This window comes from Nycticebus coucang, chromosome 2, assembly GCF_027406575.1.
Source record: "Nycticebus coucang isolate mNycCou1 chromosome 2, mNycCou1.pri, whole genome shotgun sequence".
In the NCBI taxonomy this organism is placed as follows: Eukaryota; Metazoa; Chordata; class Mammalia; order Primates; family Lorisidae; genus Nycticebus; species Nycticebus coucang.
The window spans coordinates 23,956,466-23,973,828 of record NC_069781.1 but is presented as its reverse complement, the minus strand read 5'-3'; the positions used below and the strand labels follow the sequence as shown (position 1 = coordinate 23,973,828).

At 43.7% G+C, this 17,363-nt stretch overlaps 1 protein-coding gene across 15 annotated transcripts in view; it reads left to right on the top strand.

Moving 5' to 3' along the window:
- Window positions 1–424: 424 nt before the first annotated feature.
- ZNF618 (zinc finger protein 618) overlaps window positions 425–17,363 on the top strand; it is a 184,220-nt gene continuing 167,281 nt past the window's right edge. For 12 of the 15 annotated variants that reach the window (XM_053565004.1, XM_053564985.1, XM_053564952.1 and 9 more), the window contains exon 1: window positions 486–649. In XM_053565004.1, the coding sequence (XP_053420979.1) occupies window positions 617–649 (33 nt within the window). In that variant the 5' untranslated portion in view covers window positions 486–616. Of the gene's footprint in view, window positions 650–17,363 lie in introns of all 15 variants that reach the window. The other 3 variants (XM_053565060.1, XM_053564994.1, XM_053565012.1) reach the window with 3 other exon arrangements.

Below are 17,363 nucleotides of genomic sequence, written 5' to 3'. Positions count from 1 at the left end.
AACTTTTATTTTAAAAAATCATTGTGATTTTTTTTGGGGGGGGTCAGGGGGGTAAGGAGTTCCCATTAACCGTTTGTGCTCCGCCGCGAGTCGGCTCCCCAAACTTTTCTTCCAACGTGAAATTGACATTTCCGAGGGGCTGAAGGGCGGGGAGGGCAGGCGGGAGCCGGGGGGCGGGCGCGGGAAAGTTTGGGGGGCGGGCGCGCCGCGGCCCGGGGGCTGGCGGACCGGCGGGCGGGCGCGCCCCGGGGCCGGCCGGCTTTGTGTGCGGCGCGGAGGCCGGCGGCGCGGAGGCCGAGGCCGAGGCCCGGAGCTTGCGGGCCGCGCGGCGAGGCCGGCCCGGGGGAGGGCAGGGCGGCGGGGGGCGGCGGCGGCCCCGCGAGGGGCTGCTCGGCGGCGGCGGCGGCGGCGGCGCGGCCGGTGCGGGCCGGGGGTGGGGGCGAGAGCCGGCGCCCCCCCCCCCGCGCGCCCCCTGCGCCCCCGCCCCCCCGGCCTGAGCGGGGCGGGCGGAGGAGGGAGCGGCGGCGGCGGCGGCGGCGGCGGCATTGTGCGCGCACCAGCAGCCCGGCCCGGGAGGAGCAGGACGCGCCGGGGCCGCCTCCTCCCGCACGGACCCATGAACCAGCCGGGCGGCGCGGCGGCTCCGCAGGTACGGCGGGGGGCCGGGGGCATGCACCGCGCGGGGACCCCGGGGGGCTGGGGCTCGGGGCGCTGCGCCACTTCATTGCAAGATTTGCAAAATGCAAAGTGCCTGGGCACGTTTGCGGGCTTTTTGTGGGCGCAAACAGGAGGGTCGGGGTCCGGAGAACACCCCCCCGGGCGCTGCGGGGTGTGAAAAGGGTGGGGGTGGCGAAGAGGTCTTGGGGGGCCCCCACCCAGCGCCCCCTCCAGCCCCGGGCTCGGACCGGAGCCTAGAAAACAAAGCGGCGAGAGAACAGAGCAGCCATTTCAGTTTGGACAATTCACATTTTGCAAAAATGCAACCCCTTCCAGTTCTCCCCCCTCCCCCCGAAATTTGCAATTTCCCCCTGACCTTCTCTGCGCTCAGGGTCCCAGATGAACCCCTCAGGGGGGTATTTCCCTCCCGGCTCCCCATTTTTGCAACAATCTTTTTTTTTTTTAGGCCATATTTCCCTTTCTCAATTTTTTTTTCTAATTTTTCTTCAAACGGTAGTTTTTTCCCATTAAAACGACGCCACCTAGAGGATACTATTTTGTAAATAAAAAAAGAAATTAAAATTGAAAAGAAATATTTTTTATTTCTTATTTTTTCAAAAGTTTGCACTACATGGCAGTGGAGGGGTAAGGGATTCTTTTTTTTTCTTTTTTCGGGTGAAAATTTTCACTTTGAACTTTCCAGGAGCATGGAGACAATTTTTATTTCTAAAGCCAAATCCAGATAATATGTAAATGAAAATTAAGCTGGAATTTGAATGAATTCAGTTCTTGAAGGGAAGAAAGCAAAAAACCTCCTAAAAGCGAAGTCAGTTTGGCTATCCAACTCATTTTAGTTTGAGAAAAAAACTAATTGTAACGAGGAAAGGAGGGAAATTGTTGAGTTTAGGGAAAACTGGGAGAATTGGCTTTATGAAGCAATTAGAAATTGTACTTCATTGTAATTTGGATCTTGTTTAGCTCAGCGAGCAAAAAAAGACAAATTTCACTATTTGGCAATATTTGAAGTTTTTCTATTTCCAAGAAGGAAGGATTTAAAAGAGAAAATAGACCTTAAAATGTTGCCTTTGGACACACCCAAAAATTGTAGTTTTTTTTTTTAAATTTTGCATTTACATTTTACTGCATTTAAATCACAAGATTTTAAAGAAGACAGAAACTGGGAAAGTTAGAATGAAATCCTATCTTTATTTTTTTCTGTATTTGTTAGATTTTGTGTGTAGGTTTTTTTTGTTGTTGTTTTGTTTTGATGGAATAATTAAGACTGTTTTCTGATTTTGTTTCCTGAAAGCTCTAGGCATTCCTTTTTTGTTGTTGTTTTATCCAGAAAATGTCAGGAACCTTTTCTGAGCAGTATTCAGTGGGAAAAATGTAAATTCATATATTATACAAATTGAGTAGCCCACAGATTTGTAGGAGAGACCGCCATTAAAATAAGATATGCATAATTAACATTATTATGAAAAAACTAACAGTGGATTCACAGAAGCTCATTTTTTATGACATGCAACTGAATCAATTGATGAAGGCAAGGATTAAGGAATCCTTGGTAAGGAAGAAAATCTTCCCTTCTCTGTCGTGTTCACTCTTGCAATTTGAAAAATTTATTATTTTTTTAAAAATCCAGATGGGTTTCAGGCCTCTTTGATTGTGATGTGGCGATGGTAGTTTTTTAACACTTGGTATTTTTAAACAATTTGATTACTTTCAAAGGGGGGAAAATCCATTAGTCTTGATCATTTTGGGGGGTGGGGTTGTGACCAAAAAAAAAAAAAAAAGCACAAATTTTACTGACTTAACAAGAAAGGAAGATAAAAGAGAGAAGAACAGAGGAAATGAGAATTCTGATTCTTTATTCATCTTTGAGCACTTACTTTGCTGAAGAAATTGGGTAAAATACCAACTCAGCTGATTCTAGTAGCAAATTTCTTTTTTTTTAAAGGGAAAAAAAAAAAATCAAAATACAAAACAAAAGCCAAACCCAAAGGTGCTTGCCTCTGGAATATGAAAGCATATGTGCAAACATTATTTCATGTGGAGTTTCTGGCCTTAAAATGAATCAAATGAAGGTGAAAACAAAAAAAGAAAAAAAATTTTTAAGAAAACAAATAGTGACTGAATTGAAATTTGACAGATGGAAAATAAAGATACCTACTTGAAAGTGAAGGGTTATTTGTGAAAAATTAGTATCTAACTGAACTTGGGATTTTGAGCCAAAAAAAAAAAAAAGTTCTGATTTTTTTTGTCCAAAAGAAATATATTGCTAGTATTTGCATGGTGGGATCTTGGTGGGACCTTGGGTATGGGGAGCTGATGGTGGGTCACCAAGGGCAAGAACACAAAACTGTATGTTGCCAGCCACCAGCTGATCTTGGAGGAACTGGTGGCCCCTGGATTTGGGACTGGATTCCCAAACCCGTTTTGTGGAAATTTGGATTTTTAAGGGGATACTAATTTTGTAAAATATATTTGACAGTGGCAGAGGTTTGACATTTCCCATCATCGCCATTGCATTTGGGAGATTTTATTTTTTTAGTAACAAAATCCTTCAGGGCTGACTGGCCACATTCTGACATATTTGGAATGAGTCTTTTTTATTTTAAAGTAGCATAATTAAAAATCTTTTTTCTGTTGAATTATTTAGGCCAATGCCTAGGACGGTCAAGGAATTTATAATTTCCAAGGGGCTCTGGAGGCCTCATGAGGGAGAAGGCCTGAGTTTAGCAGTGCTGACTTGGGCTGGGCTGGGGATGGGTGGGTGGGGTGAGCGGGGGTAGGAGAATCTGAGAAAAAGTCAGGGTTGTAGATAACAGGTTATTTCTGGTGCAAGGAATAAAAATATTGCAGCATGTCCCTTTGTGTGGCCTGAATCTCCTGACACACAACTCAGATTCCTTCATTCCATTCTGCTGAAATTTTGTTCTGTTATTTATGGTTTAAAGGGAACCCATGGCTGGAGATTGAATATTATTTCTGTTTTTATAAACCTGTTTTTTTCTTTTTGTATAACAAATTAGTTATTCTGTGCATGTTTGTTGTAAAGGAAGTAGAGGTGCATGATGGTTCTGTTGGGGGCGGGACCTGTTTTCTTTTGTTTCTATTGGTGTCTTTTCTGGATTGAGATCTGACCTGGGCCTTGTCTCTCTCACCTCTTGTTTTAGGTGGACGTGTGACCAGAAATGGATATATGAACTAATTTTTATTAGTCCGTGTCTGTTCACCACATTCTCTTATAATACTAGGCAACATATCTGGCAAATTGGACTTGAGGGGTGGTAATTTGATGATGGGCTGAGTTATTTTGGTGAAAGATCATTTATACTCAGTTTCACAGTGGAGACTCTTATTACTTAATGTTTTGCTTTTCTGCCTAAGGAGTTTTTTTTTTTTTTTTCTAATAAGGGTTGAAATTTCAAGGGCCTGCTTTATAGCTTGACTTTGGACTAAGCTAGAGAAAAGGGTTTGCTTATACTTTCAGCTCTGCACAGACGTGAACTTGAACAAGGGCTCTTGCTTTTGCAGAAGGAAAGCAACAAAGATGGCTGGTCAGTGTAAGGCTGACCTCTCCCTTGTCCTAGAAAATAAACAGCCAATGGCTTATTTCATTTGAGAAACTGAGCTTTAAACCTACGTTAGTGTCACGCACAATTTTTTACACTTTTGACTCAGCTCTTGCTTGGCATGCTGCTTCCTCTGACCTCAGAATCCTTACATCTTCTCCTGGGAGGGTGATGAGAACTTCCTTGCTGTGTTTCACTGGGTGTATATTAAGTTGACTTTTTGTGGTTTTGATGAAATTTTGAATTTTTCCCATGTTGTAATGTTTTGTGTCATTTGTGGCTCCTGTTTTGTGATGTACAGGGAAGTGGTGTTGTGGGTATTCAGGAGCCTGAGCTCCTAAGATCTTGCTGTATGACCTTGGGCAAATCACTTTTTCCCTCAGAGCTTCAAGTTTTATGTTTGTAAAAGGAGTGCTTTAAATAAAGAGGTGTCACCTTTGATTCTAACACCAAGGGATTGTTTGTAGCTGCCTGGATCACTGTATTGAGAGGGATTCTGAGTCCACATCCAACTTCTATATTCTGGAGAGAGGGGTGCGGTCATGAAATAGTGTAATTTAGAGTGGGGAGTATACCTTTTAATTACCATTTCTGGGCTTGACATCAAATCATAGTCCATTAGTGGGGTTGTGAAGTCAATTTAGTTGATCATAATCAGCACTAAAAAAAAGAATAGAATATAGGGAACAAAAATAGCAGAGGTATAGCACTGACTACAGGTAAGTATCATCTCATGAAACTTTTGTTTCATCTCATGAAACTGAAGTATGTATGATACGAAATTTATTTTCTTCTGTGGATCATGATCAAAGATTATAAAAGGTATAGGAATGGTTGAGCCACCATGATGTGCTGCACGTATACTATACTTTATTGCTTATACTTTGTTTTCTCCCTTCGGTTAACTTTTAGGTGAATCTTGTGACATAGGTATCCTGTGCCACATGTTTTGGGTCCTGGGTGAGCCCATGTCAAGTCTCAGCTGCATATGTGGTCAGGCACGTACTCCAGTACCTCAGTTTGTTGGCCTTGGATGAGACCGGAAGGGCAGGTGGAGGTGCAGATAGAAGTTCAAAGGCAGCATCCCTGCTAGGTCCTCTTGCTGAAGAGGAAATTTAAAGTAAGGTGGAGTCCCTATCTCAGTGCGAGAAATAGCTGTCACGGTTACTTTTATTCTCTACTTTCGCTTCACACTGCCAGAGAAATTTTTCTGTAGTCAGAAAGTCCATGTTTGTACTATATTTAAGTTTTAGTCAGACTCTGTATTTTCGTGTGTGTGCACTTCTTAAAAACACCAGAATTACTGTCTTAGTCTCCTCATCTTTTAAATGTGTCCGACGAGCACTGTTCGATAGAAATACAAGTCCAGCCCTAAAGAGGAGCCACAGTATAATCTTTAATTTTCTGGTAGTATATTAAAAAAAGTAAAAAGCAGAGGACATTGGTTTTAATAATAGAGTTTAACTCAGTGTGTCCATAATGCTGTCAGTTTAACATGCCATCCCCCCACTAATGTGACATTTTACATTCTTTGAGGGGGGGCATTAAGTCTCTGATATCGACATGTATTTCATTCCTGCAATGCATCTCAATTCTAACTACCCACATTTCATGTGTTCAGTAGCCTCGTGTGGCTGGTAGCTACCATATTGGACATAGCAGGGCCAGACCAATGTTCCACGTAGTTGTCATTACTGGTTGGCCTCAGAAGCTTAGTGACATCTTTTTTTTTTTTGTAGAGACAGAGTCTCACTGTACCGCCCTTGGTAGAGTGCCGTGGCGTCACACGGCTCACAGCAACCTCTAACTCTTGGGCTTACGCGATTCTCTTGCCTCAGCCTCCCGAGCAGCTGGGACTACAGGCGCCCGCCACAACGCCCGGCTATTTTTTTGTTGCAGTTTGGCCGGGGCTGGGTTTGAACCCGCCACCCTCGGCATATGGGGCGGCACCCTACTCAGTGAGCCACGGGCGCCGCCGCTTAGTGACATCTTTCAAACCTCTTGTTTCTGTTGGTGTGACTTTCTACCTGAGCGCCACACGCCCCGAGGGATTTCTATCTATAGTGGTGATGAATTCCATCCATATAGCTCCCTTCTGGCTAAAGTGATTCCCACTTTCCTTTTATTTGTCCCTAAGTGGTCCTTTGCAAGGGTTAGGCCAGGGCCCTAAACATAAAAATGACAAGTGATGGCTAGAAACTCTGGGACGATGTGTCACAGACTGTGTGCTGTTGAAGTCGAAAGATGGGAATCATGAAGTGTTGCCTGAAAGAAGGATGTTGGTGGAAAAAGACAGCAGGTGGCCAGGACCTAGGGTCAGGGCTGAGGGAAGGAAAGAGATGAGGGGGAAGTGAGGGCCTGATGTGAACTCCCATGTCTGACCTGAAATGTAGAATCACCAGGAAATTCCCCCAGGACTGGCCTTAAGTCAGATGTGCCTTCTACCTAATTGGCAAAATGGAGAGCTGGATTTATGGTCCACAAGACCAGAGTTTGAAATCCAACCTCATGGCATGGTTAACTTTGTGTGAGTTTGTGAAAGTCGTTCCTGGTTTTGGAACCACAGCTTCTGCATCTGAAAAAAGATGACTAATGATCCTGACCTTGCTTTAGGATTAAATGAAGCGGCACATGTGGAGACCCCCAGCCAGCCTTCGGGCCTTCGGGGATGGTCAGGATGTGTGAGTTGACTCTGGACTCAGTGGCCAGTGGGTCTCCATTTGTGGAGATGGAGCCCCACTGATGGCATTTGTGAGAATTCTGGAAACCTTGTGGCTTATCTTTAGTGGGCAGTGTTAGGCAAAAGCAAAAAATATACACTTCCTTGGTTGTTGTTTTCAAACAGACTGGGATGAGACTTACTTGTCAAAGTGTTCTCCACGCTTGCATTCCAGGGATGCTCTAGCTCCTCTGAATGTTTCTGGATTTGTTTCTGAGCTTGTGGCAGTTTTTAAAAGGGATGCATCTTAATTGTGGTGAACTATGTACCTCCAAGTGAACCTCTGAGCGTCTGCTCCTGCTGGGCCTCCTGCCTGTGGTGCCTTCCCCCCCATTCATCTCTGCTCCCTGAGAAAGAGACCCCCCAGACCAGCTGCGCTTCCTCTTCTGTGGAGCCTCCCATAAAATATGCCACCAGCCACCTCTCTGGTAGAGTTCTTCCCTCCCTGTGCTCATGGTACGTCCCAAACGTTGTGGACCTGCAGGTATGAGTTGGTTGTTTGCATTTCTCTAGCCAACTTGTGAGTTCCTTGAGGGCAGAGATCATGGGTTATTATTCATTTTAGGGTCTGGCACAGAGCAGCAGCTTCACAAATATTTGATGACTTAATTCGATTTTTGGAAATAACTCAGATCAGTTGGATTTGAGTCTAGTGGCAAGGGGATGACCAATTTAGGTTTGGCCATTTGGTCAAAACCAGTGCTTTATTGGAGTACCATCAGCACATTTTCTTCTACTGGCTTCCCAGCCAATGGCTTCCTTGAATGATAAGTCCAAGGGGAATCCTTAGATGGGGAAAATGCTGCTTAGACTTTACATGTCTTGGGGGATTTTTAAAACAAATTCTCTGATGACTTTTTTACCCCTTTCTTCCCTACTCCTTTCACATAAAATGTTTCTTTAGAAAGGGGGGGGGTATCAGCCATCCAGATGATGGCTGGTGTGGTGTGTGGGGTCAGCATTTCTGGGGAGGTGCAGGGGCCTAGTGCACCTCTTCTCAGCCACATGTCCAGGAAGTGGACATTAGGGGGCTGTTTGCAGAACGCCCAGGCACATAGGCCCCTTCAACTTGAAGTAGTTACATGTATGATTTGATGCTCAACCAGACCTCCTCTTTGGTAGAATTCTGGTTTTACAGATGCCAAAGATTCTAGGAAAATGTAAGGGAGAAAATAATCTGTTTTTTCTTAATATTTTCCTGCAATTTTGATAAAATGCTATAATTTCTGACACTTTATGGCCCAGTTCAATAAGTGAGCACAGAATCCCCAGGTAGGCCATATATCCTCAATGTTCACATTCCCACATTTTCACATTTCTGGAACGAGCATGTGGCTTACAATAAATGTGTTCTTTTAGTGAATTAAGTGGATTGTTTCTCCCTCTTATTTTTTCTTCTCAAAAATCTGTTCTAAAAGAGCTGTTATAAAATTAATGGTGCATCTATCAGTCTAAGGCATCTTGGAATTGAGGAAATAGGGTGTCATACTCCTGGTGGGGTAGACTGTGACTCTAGGGTGTTCCAAACTCTGCTTTTTTCCCATGCTTTTCTCTGTGCTTGGCTTTTCCACTTGTACCGTGAGGGCAGGACTTCACCTTGGCAGGAAACCTCTGGAACTCCAACTTGGCTCCTGCCATGTCTTTAGGTGGGTTTCATAATTTTTGCTGTGGCCATCTCCAAAAAAGGGCGAGTAGCAAGAGGGAGGGAGGTGAAGCCCTGGAAATGGGTGGCCCCTTTTGTACAGTTCGTTGGAGACAAGGCTTGGCTCCCCACTCTGCTCCATCACTTAATCATTTGATGATCTGTGCCAAAGAGCTTCATTTCCCTTTACCTTACTTCCTTATCTGTAAAGTAGGGATGTTAATACTAGTGGTGGTGGTGGTGGTGATGGTGATGATGATGATGATAATGCTGCATTGGGTATGTGAGAAAAGGCTTTGTAAAAGTAGACATCACTTGTACCATGTTATTTGTATATCATCCAGTCCAGGGATGGAAAATAAGTAACATGCATGATGCCATAACCCATTTGAAGCCTGTGGCAGACATCACTAATCAATCATGGCAGTCTTTTCCAGTGGCCTCTGTCTGAGTCCTTGTTAGGATGGTGCTACCCATCAGTAGGATATGGCATGGGACATGAAGCCAGTTTTTCCTTCTTGATCCAGTCAGTCTGTGTCTCTCTCTCTCTCTTACACACACACACACACACACACACACACACACACACACACACACACACACACACACACACACACACGGGAAGGGGGAGGAGAGAAAGAGAAATTGAGGCATAGAAGGAAAGTAGAGTGACTTACCCCAAGACCTCAGTGAATAAGCAGAGGTGGAAATAAAATAAAAGCCTCAGATTTCTTAATTCCTCAGTGAATGCTTTTCCTGCTACATGCACATACCCTGTGTCAAAAGGAATCAAAATTAATTTGGTCTTGAGAAATAGCGAGAGAGTCCTGACTCCTCCTTTTCTTGTTATAATTAGATACCCTTGGGGTTGTCATTACAGTAGGACTGGATGACCTGCTTCTCTGCCTGGTCCCTGGGTGATCAGGTTTCAAAAGGGAGATGCCTGTGGCTGGGAGACTAGGGCGGGCTGTGTCCCTGGGTGGCTTCTACGGTATAGATGACATGGCAGGCAAACCCTGGGGATCCTGGATGATGCTCTGGGTGTGGGCCAGGACTGCTGTTTACATGCTTTCCGGACCACAGATGACTGCATTAGTCTACTGTGTCTTCATTTTGACATCTGGGAAATGGACTGGTAATAACCTTTCATAGGAGTGATGTGAGATAACACGTTTGAAAATGCTTTTTAAACTCTGAAGCCTTACAGCTGTTAATTTATTTTATACATGTTAATTTTTACAACTAGTACTCATCATTGATTATTGGAGCCATGTTGGGTAAATTGTGTAAAGTGAGAACCACAGACCGATGAGGTGCCCACAAGGTAAACAGGTCTCTTGTTGTATTTTATCTTTTTGCCAGCTGTGGGTTTAAAACATTTAGAATTTGTGGGGCTTTTTTTTTTTTTTTAAATTTTTAGAGACCATCTCACTTCCCTAGTAGCTGGGACTGCAGACACATGCCACCATGTCCACTGAAGTTTTAGAGAATTTTTTTGTAGAGATGGGGTTTTGCTCTGTTGCCTAGGCTGGTCTCAAACTCCTGTCCTCAGGTGATCCTCCTACCTTGGCCTTTCAAAGTGCTGGGGTTACAGGTGTAAGCCATCGTGCTTGGGCTGCCTTTGGCAGGGTCGGTGCCGCCTCAGTTGTGCAGGTGGCCTGCCTAGCCCTGGAAGGCCCTGGAGTCTGGGACCCCTGACATAGTTTGTTCATCTGTTAAGCGGGAGGGCAGTCCATTTGTAAACCTTACTGGGCTTCCTGCAAGTGTCACAGGGTTAATACAGCAGAAAGTACTTCATACACAGCAAGGAACTGGGGAAACATGTTGGCAACAACTCCTTTCTTAAAAAGGAAAGGAGGGAGGCCGAGGTGAGGATGGTATTGAGTCGACAGAAAAATGATATAAATATTTTGGCTGACAAAGCAGAATGAGGCTTTATATGTAAGCTAAAGAGAATAAATGGAATCAGGTGAGGCTGGGCTCCCCAGTCAGCTGGAGAAAAGACAGGGAAAAAACTGCTTTCTAGTGAAGCGAGCCCTGTGTTGGGAGTTGGATCTTTGATTCGCAGGGGCTAGCCCTGGTCCTGGGTGGGGGCTCAGGAGGGAACAAAACCTAATATCTCCCCAAGGGTGGAAATGGCACCTGCAAAGTGGAGGAGACCCGAGTATCTCTGGGCAAGTCCCCTGGCTCTCAGTTTCCTGGTAATGTTCAAAGTCAAAAGCTGTTTTGGCTGTTAACTGGATGTGTTACTGTCCAAGACAGCAGGCCTGAAGAGCTGGCCATTCTACCTCTCAGTTTGAGCCTGCGCCGTACAAATTCCCAGTTGCTGTCCCAACATTTTTGTGGAAAATTGGGGGAATAAGGGTGGGAATTTTTGCTGGGTGAAATTTTGCAGAGAATCTGTGTTTTCTTTTATTTTGGGCTCAAGAGTTTTGTGAGCTAACAGTATGTAAGTCAGAGCACTTGGGGGTACTCAAAGAGAATAGATAAAGCCATTTTTGGATAGTGGGGATTTTTTTTTTTAATTTCATCAACTGGGAAAAATAACTATAAAAATTTAAGTGTATTTATATGGGTGTTTCTTACAATGTATACTGGAAGAAACAGAAAGTGAAACTGATGTGAAATAAAACTGAAACTACCCTGAAATGAGGCTTCAGGGAAAGGAAGAGTCTCTAGGGTGCTACTAGCTTTAGGTGGAATTTGTTGTGAGGCTGGTCTTCATTTTATCAGAGGGGTCTAGGGCTATAAAGTTTCCTAGAGAGCATCTAATAAGCCTGCTCCAGCCCATGCATATTGCTATCCACTAGCCACATGTGGTTTTTGAGCAGTTGAAACATGGCGAGTCAATCCACATGGGACTTTGTGGATTTCTTTGTAAGAAAAAAAAAAGCCTGTAAAAGATAGCAGTAATCATTTTTTAAATATTGATTACAAGTTGAAATGATATTTTATATGTTGGGTTAAATAAGATACATTATTAAAATTCATTTCACTGGTTTCTTTTTTTACTTTTTAAAGAAAATATAATGTGGCTACTAGGACATTTGAAATTACCTCTGATGCTCGTATTATATTTCTCTTGCATGGTGCTGATATCAGCCAAACTGCTTTCTTTACAGTTGAGGAAGTGGTACCCCATGAGACCGGGAGTGGCTTGCTCAGAGGCATGTAGTGGTGACACCAGGTACCTGGACAGACTGCAGGACTCAGAACCTGGCATAGAATGATGATGTAGTGGGATCAGCATTAGCTTAACTAGGTGGTTAAAACAGGGGAGGTAATTGGGATTTTTGAGAGAGAGGAGATAGAGATGGAATAGTAATTCAGGGGGGAAAAAATGAAACTATTTCTAACTTTCCTTATCCATCCTCCTAAACATTATTTGAAACACTTTGGAAGCAAGTGGGTCCAACAAGATGAGAAAAAAAAAAAAAAAAGAAATCTAAACGATTGCCTGCTAAAACATTGCAAAGCCTGTTTAAGTGTTTGGGTTTGAACTGGGGTCTTTTTGAACCAGGGTGCAGTTCTGGGATAATTTGGGCATGGAGACCCAGATCATGTTGGAGCTGTGGATTTGAGGACCTGGAGGAGCTGGAAATGATTCTTTTGCTAAGTTGTGTGTGCTGCTGGTAATAATTGGGAAACAAGGCTTCTGGAAGATCCAGAGGGCATGCTGCTGTGGGGGCAGAGTTGCCTGGGTGGGAGGTCATCTAGCTTCTCTGACTTCAAACCTGGTTCGGAGACCTGCCAGTGGATGACTGGCCCAAGGAAGCAGTCTCTAAGTTTCCAGCCTGGACTGGAAAAATTGCCTCCTGCTCTTAGTGTTTTGAATGAATTTTGAGCCACATGTTAGCAATTCAGCCTCATATATATATATATATATATATTTTTTTTTTTTTTAAATCAGGAACTTTTGTTCCAAAGGCTAAAGTTTAGCATTCTTACTTATCTCATTTTATTTCTGAAAAATGGAATTTTTCTGCCTTGAAGTATAATCATTGCACGTTTGTTAAGTGGTTATTATATGCCAGGCATTGGACTAAGTGTTTGATATCTGTTATCTCATTTAATATAGTCACCCTGAAAAGTAGATCCTTCCTTTCTTCTTTTTTTTAATGAGAGGGGGGATGAGATTCAGAAGTGAAAGGAATTTCCCAAGGTTGCCCTGCTTGTAAGTAGCAGTTAGATCCAAATTCAGGATTCTGCCTTTGAGGTGTAGAAGCTTATCATCTCATTGTGCAGTAGGTGACTGGATTGGGACTTGAACACAGGGCCTTCAAACGGTGCTGCCCCTGCTCTTGTCTGGGCTATGGTGGGTTGTTCTGAACCGTGGTGTCTAGGGAAGCTCCTCTTCCCATTCTCTCCATGGGGCTCTGGTCTGGGGCTTCCTGGCTTTCATTCCTCAGCTCCCCGCGTGCCTCAGCGGAACAGTGGGTTGTGTGTTCCATGCGCATAAAGCCTTTAATACCACGTTTGAAAACAGTTACAGAAGGTTTGCTGTAATTAATTACATTTGACATACTTGGAATCGGGGCCTCCCAGATTCAGAATGCAAATTTATGCCCAGACAGATGTAAGGTACGCTTGGAGCCAAGAGCTCTGGCATGTCCCACCAGGGCCTGCGGCGTTGCCCGCTGCCCGATGGGACAGTAGCATGCAGTGAGAGGTGGAGTCAGGACTCACCCGGGGATGTTTGGAGCCCACAGGCTGTTGAAGGAGAAGTAGACCTGGGATTCAGGACAGCAACTGTGGTCCCCAGTCTTGGGTATGCTCCTCACCCTCTTTGAGCCTCATTTTCCTTACTGTACAGTAGGGACTTGGATGAGGTGGCCTCAGAAAGCATGTGCTGTTAGTTTGGTCAGGGGCAGGAGGACAGTTAGAGAAACAGGGCTGGGAGGACGAACTGTTGGAAATATAAACAGCTGAGATAAAAGAGGCTCAGCCCAGCCAGGTAAGCAGGAGGCCATTGGGACAGACAAGAGAGAAAGAGATACGGGGTGAGATCTGATACCCGTACGAGATGGGACTAGTTGCAGGGCTCCACGTGCAGAAGTCAGTGCTTCCACCCGGAAATGCTCACCTTGCCGTTGTGTTTGGTGTCTCTTGCTATGTAACAAATCACCCCCAAACTTAGTGGCTTACAACAACAATAATCATTAACTGTCTCATGTTTTCTAGGGGTTGGGAGTTTGGCAGTGGCTTAGTTGGTTGGTTCTGATTCAGGGTTTTTCTGTGGTTGTGGTCATATGGTGGGGTCATCTTAAAGGGTTTTCCACTCTCCTATTTTGAAGACTCATATAGCTGAGGGTTGTGAGGTGTGTGTTTGTGTGTGTATACATGCGTCTGGGTCAAGTTCTCCCCTTCTTCTCTGTCTCCCCCCACCCCATGTGTGGTTTCTCCAGCATGGAGGCTTCGTGCGTGGCCAGACTTCTTACATGGCCTCTTGAGGCTCCATGGCACAGGTGCCAAGACACAGAGCCAAGCAGTGCAGCCTCTCTTTTTATGACTAAGCCTTTGAAGTCATGCAGCATAACTTCGCCACATTCTGTTGATTGAAGAAGTTACAAAAGTGTACCCCACTTCAGAGGGAGGGATGTCAACTCCACCTCTGTGTGGAGGGGTGCCAACATCACATTGAGTCCGTAGGATGGGCTATATATTGATGTGGCCATCTTTGGGAAAACAGGCTGCCATACTATCTGTCCACCCATCCATCTGTCTACTTAGCTATTCACGGACCCATCCATCTCCCTACCACCCACCTACCCACCCATTCTGTCTTTTCACCCTTCAAACATTGGTCCTTTTCTATGACTCCCTGTTCATCTCATCTATTTGGTTCATCACCCTATATGTTTTGAGCATCTACTATGTGCCAGCTGTAGCTAGGTGCTTTCGATAATGAGCTCAAAGAAAGAATGAGTGATGTTTATAGAGAATTACACAGTGTTAGTCTCTGCATCCTCCAATCAACTCCATGACATAGAATTATCATCATCTCTGTTTTAAAGGGAGGAAACCAAGGCACAAAGAAGCCTAATAACTTGTCCAAGGTCATTCACCTAACTAGTTTCAGGACCAATGAATTCAAGACTTTCTGACCACCCTGTCCAGGCTGCTTTCAGAGGACACAGGCTCTATTCTGGTTTCTGAGTGTGAAATGTCTCACCAAGAGTTAGTTCCCCACTTCTGTTTTTTTCCCCCAAGTGAAAACAGGCTTATGTTTTTTCCTGACTATAAAAATAACACATTTGTTACAAAAACATTCAAGCAGTACAGAAAAATATGAAGATTATTCTTTTAAAAAATCACCTGAAATGCTGTTCACATTTTGGTGAACATTATTGAAGTAATTTCTACATATTTAAGTATATGTGATTACAGTTTATACAGTGCAATTATACAATGTCTGACAATTAAGTTTGAGAACTCATACCTCATTGCTGAATGTCACTGTGGTCACCTTTGAAGCGCTCCCCTGGGGAAGCTGTCCACTGACACCAGCACCTCGTCCACCTTGCAAAGCAATTTTGGAACTCTTTTTCTAGAAAGACCATCAGACCTGTTCTTGTACCAGGGGCTGACAAGTTCACTTACTTGCCACCATTCACTTACCTTGGCAGCACTGTACAAACAACTCAGTAAGGTTTTATAACCTTAGTATATCAGTGTCTCACAGCGGTGTTTGTGTTGACGGGTGGCAGTGTCTTACTGAGGGGCATCATTGTTGCATGTTGTACAATGACAACTCTGATGGCCTTCCAGAAAGTTCCAAAATTGCTTTGAAGGGTGGATCAGGTGCTGGCATAGCTTCCCAAGGGGAGTACTTTCAAAGGTGACCATAGTGATACTCAACAATGAGGCATGTAGCACTTTCTCTAGGATGAATTTGTGAACTTACTTGTTATACCTTGTATTCTATCCATCATGCTGTGCTGTAGCCTGCTAGCTTTTTTCTTTTAAAACTCACAGATATTTTTTGTCATCAGTGAATACGGATCTTTATTGATTATCGTACTGGCCACATTGTATTTCCACTCTGTGTACCTCCCCAGATTCAGTGTGCAGTCGGATTTGGGTTATTTCTGATTGTTCATTGTTACAATCTACCTTGTGAGAAATACCTTTTGACATACTTTTCCTCACTTTTGTGGCAGTTCTTCTTTACATCATTCTCTGGAAAGCTGATTGCCGGGCCACAATGGTTTACATTCTTCACGTGGACAGAACTTGCCCAGTGGAGACTGGCCATTTTACACGTCTAGTATTATATTGCCAGTATTTTTAATCTTTGATGGCCTGATGGCAAATTAATGAGGTCACGTATACATTTGTATATTTTTATTAACTACTTACATTTCTTCTTTTGTGAATAGCCTGTTCATTCTTTTTGCTCATTCTTCTCTTGGAGTGTTTATCCTTTCTTTTACATTGAAAAAAAAAATCACTTGGATTTTAGAAATTTTGACTTGGCATTGAAGGTTCCAATTCTTTTTTCTAGACTTTTTTTTTTTTTTTAATCTAGTTAATGTTACGAAGAGGAGATAGTGGTTAAATGTTTACCTTATTAGAAGTATTTGTATTTTTGTGTTTTGTATTCCTTTTTGTGTGTCATACTTAAAAAGACTTCCCCACACTAAGAATTGGTGGTGTGAGAACAATCTACAGAATGGCAGAAAATATTTGCAAATTGTACTCAGAAGATGCCCCCGAAATGTATGCACATTGTAAGAAAGGAAAAACCTACTAAAATTTTGATACTCAATATATACCAATAACAAAAGATGAATCAAGTCATGTTTGACTTCTGCAGTTACAAGAGATGCTCAAAGTGGTTACCATCGGTGTTTGGATACTTCCAGTTATGGTGAACTACTGCTTAAATAGCATTAACCAAAGCATCCAGTTGTGTGGCTGCTCGTGCCTTTTCAATTTCTTCCTGCAGGACCGCCAGTGTAGATGGTTTTCTGTGGTACCCCACATTCTTTAAAGTCCCCCATAGGTAGAAGTCAAGGGCTATTAAGTCAAGAGAATGTGGGGGAAACTCAACCACACCTCTTTGCCTATTCATTGTCCTGGCAGTTTCTTTGACTGTTCTGCTTGTAGCATGATGACGCTGGCATCCATTCAGTTAATGCCATCTTTTTTTTTTTTTTACAGAGACAGAGTCTCACTTTATCGCCCTGGGTAGGGTGCCATGGCATCACACAGCTCACAGCAACTCCAACTCCTGGGCTTAGGCGATTCTCTTGCCTCAGCCTCCTGAGTATCTGGGACTACAGGCGCCCCCCACAGCGCCTGGCTATATTTTTTTGTTGCAGTTTGGCCAGAGCTGGGTTTGAACCCGCCACCCTTGGCATATGGGGCTGGCGCCCCACTCACGGAGCCACAGGCGCCGCCCTATGCCATCTTTTGAATAAACGTCAAACTACACATTGCCACTGTAACTCAATTCAGTTTTGATAAGTAAATACATAGGTAACATCTGTTAAAATGTGTGCTTTTTTTTGGCATCCGCAGTGTATCTGGTGAGGGGTTAATGTTCAGAATGTGTAAAGAACTCCTACAAATCAACAAAACCCCAAATAACTCTTATAAAATGGGCAATGGACTTGAATAGACATTTCTCTAAGGAAATACACAAATGGCCAGTAAGCATAATGAAGAGGTAATCTACATCACCTATCATTAGAGAAGTGAAATACAAAACCACAGTGAAATATCACCTCACAACCCACTAATATGGCCACTATTAAAAAAAAAG